At 48.8% G+C, this 1,458-nt stretch overlaps 1 protein-coding gene across 1 annotated transcript in view; it reads left to right on the top strand.

The window, feature by feature from the left end:
• CSNK1E (casein kinase 1, epsilon) overlaps positions 1-1,400 on the top strand; it is a 17,572-nt gene extending 16,172 nt beyond the window's left edge. Inside the window, 4 exon segments of the mRNA XM_010087804.1 lie at positions 1-111; positions 217-356; positions 745-810; positions 1,345-1,400. The exon segment at positions 1-111 is cut by the window's left edge and continues 7 nt beyond it. Of these exon segments, the coding sequence (XP_010086106.1) occupies positions 1-111; positions 217-356; positions 745-777 (284 nt within the window). The 3' untranslated portion in view covers positions 778-810; positions 1,345-1,400.
• The last annotated feature ends 58 nt before the right edge of the window (positions 1,401-1,458 follow it).

The following is a 1,458-nucleotide window of genomic DNA, read 5'->3' as shown; positions in this document are numbered from 1 at the left end:
CAGCCACACGAGCACTGCCCCCTGGCCCACCTGCTGGAGCCACTGCCAACCGGCTTCGCAACGTCACTGAGCCCATGGCCTCCACCCCCACCTCCCGAATCCAACAGTCCGGTGAGTGGGTAGGAGAGCTGCAGGAGGGAGCCACCCCTGTTACTGGCTGGAAATTATTGAAGCCATTGACTGATGTTCTTGTCTCACATTTCTCTGCCCCAACAGGAAACACGTCCCCCAGAGCAATCTCAAGAGTGGACAGGGAGCGGAAGGTCAGCATGAGGTTACACCGAGGAGCTCCTGCCAACGTCTCCTCATCTGACCTCACAGGGCGGCAAGAAGTGTCACGGATTTCAGCATCACAGGTGAGTTCCTGCTGCCGATGTTCGTGGCCTTGGCCTGCACATCCCAGGACAAAGGGCCCCACGGTATTTTTTTACCTGATCTGCTGGAGCAGACGTGAGCCTGAAGCTTCTACAGTGTATAGAGGGGAGTGGTACCGGGTTATGCCTTTGCTCTTCAGTTACATACTTTCCGGAGGCCATCCTCAATACTGTCTTCTTAGCTCTGCTTTGCTCAGAGTGAGCCTTCATCTGGTTGTCTTCCAGACTGCAGCGGTTTAGAGAATTGGAACAGTAAACTCTTGGGAGGGGGAGGATATCCTAAAAGAAACACACAGCCTCTCTGTTTTAGTGTCCTTCATGCCATTTCCTTCCTCTCCATCCCTTACCTACTCTTTCTTTTCTCTTGTAGACAAGTGTGCCATTTGATCACCTTGGGAAGTGAGGAGCAATTGCCACTGGACCAGTGTTTGCTTAGGTGAGCCTGTCCTTGTGCCTGGGATTCCCCAAGGAAGGAATTGCTGGCCTTAAGGATTAGGTTAAAGCTTTGATCTTGCTGTGGGGGATTGGTGCATTTCCTTTCCCTTCACCTTACTTTGAGATGTTTTCTGGCTTCAGAGGGAAGAGTCAAGTTGGCTGCCAAAACCTTGGGGGGATGGATTATCTTGGGTGTGAAGGTAACTTCCATTACTCAGGGAGGATAGGGGGGGTGGAGAATGTGCTGGGCTGGGGAGCGGTTTTGTTAGTTCCTAATGAATGCTCTTCTGGCAGTGTGATAGTGTTGGGGAGGAGAGTGGTGAGCACGTAGTGAAGTGTGTGAGACTTTGCACAGCTAGAGAGTGCCTCTTGTAGAGGAAACAACAGTAGCTGAACAAGGTAACACTAAGGGGTAGCACAAGTGTAGAAGAATGGGCTGATTTGATTTGTTACACTCCAGTTGGCATTGGAAGTGCTGGGAAGAGCCTTTTCTCCTAATGTCCTCTTCCCTTTTTCTTTTTTTTTGTCTTTCTAGTGTCTTCACTGTATTTTTCTTTTAAAAAACAAAAACCCCAAAACCAACAAAAAACTAAAAAAGACAAAAAACAAGCAAAAAAAAAAAAAAAGACCTGACAGAATTTCTTTTTGC

This window comes from Pterocles gutturalis, unplaced genomic scaffold, assembly GCF_000699245.1.
Source record: "Pterocles gutturalis isolate BGI_N339 unplaced genomic scaffold, ASM69924v1 scaffold31836, whole genome shotgun sequence".
NCBI classification, from domain to species: Eukaryota; Metazoa; Chordata; class Aves; order Pterocliformes; family Pteroclidae; genus Pterocles; species Pterocles gutturalis.
This window is presented reverse-complemented; position numbering and strand designations above follow the sequence as displayed.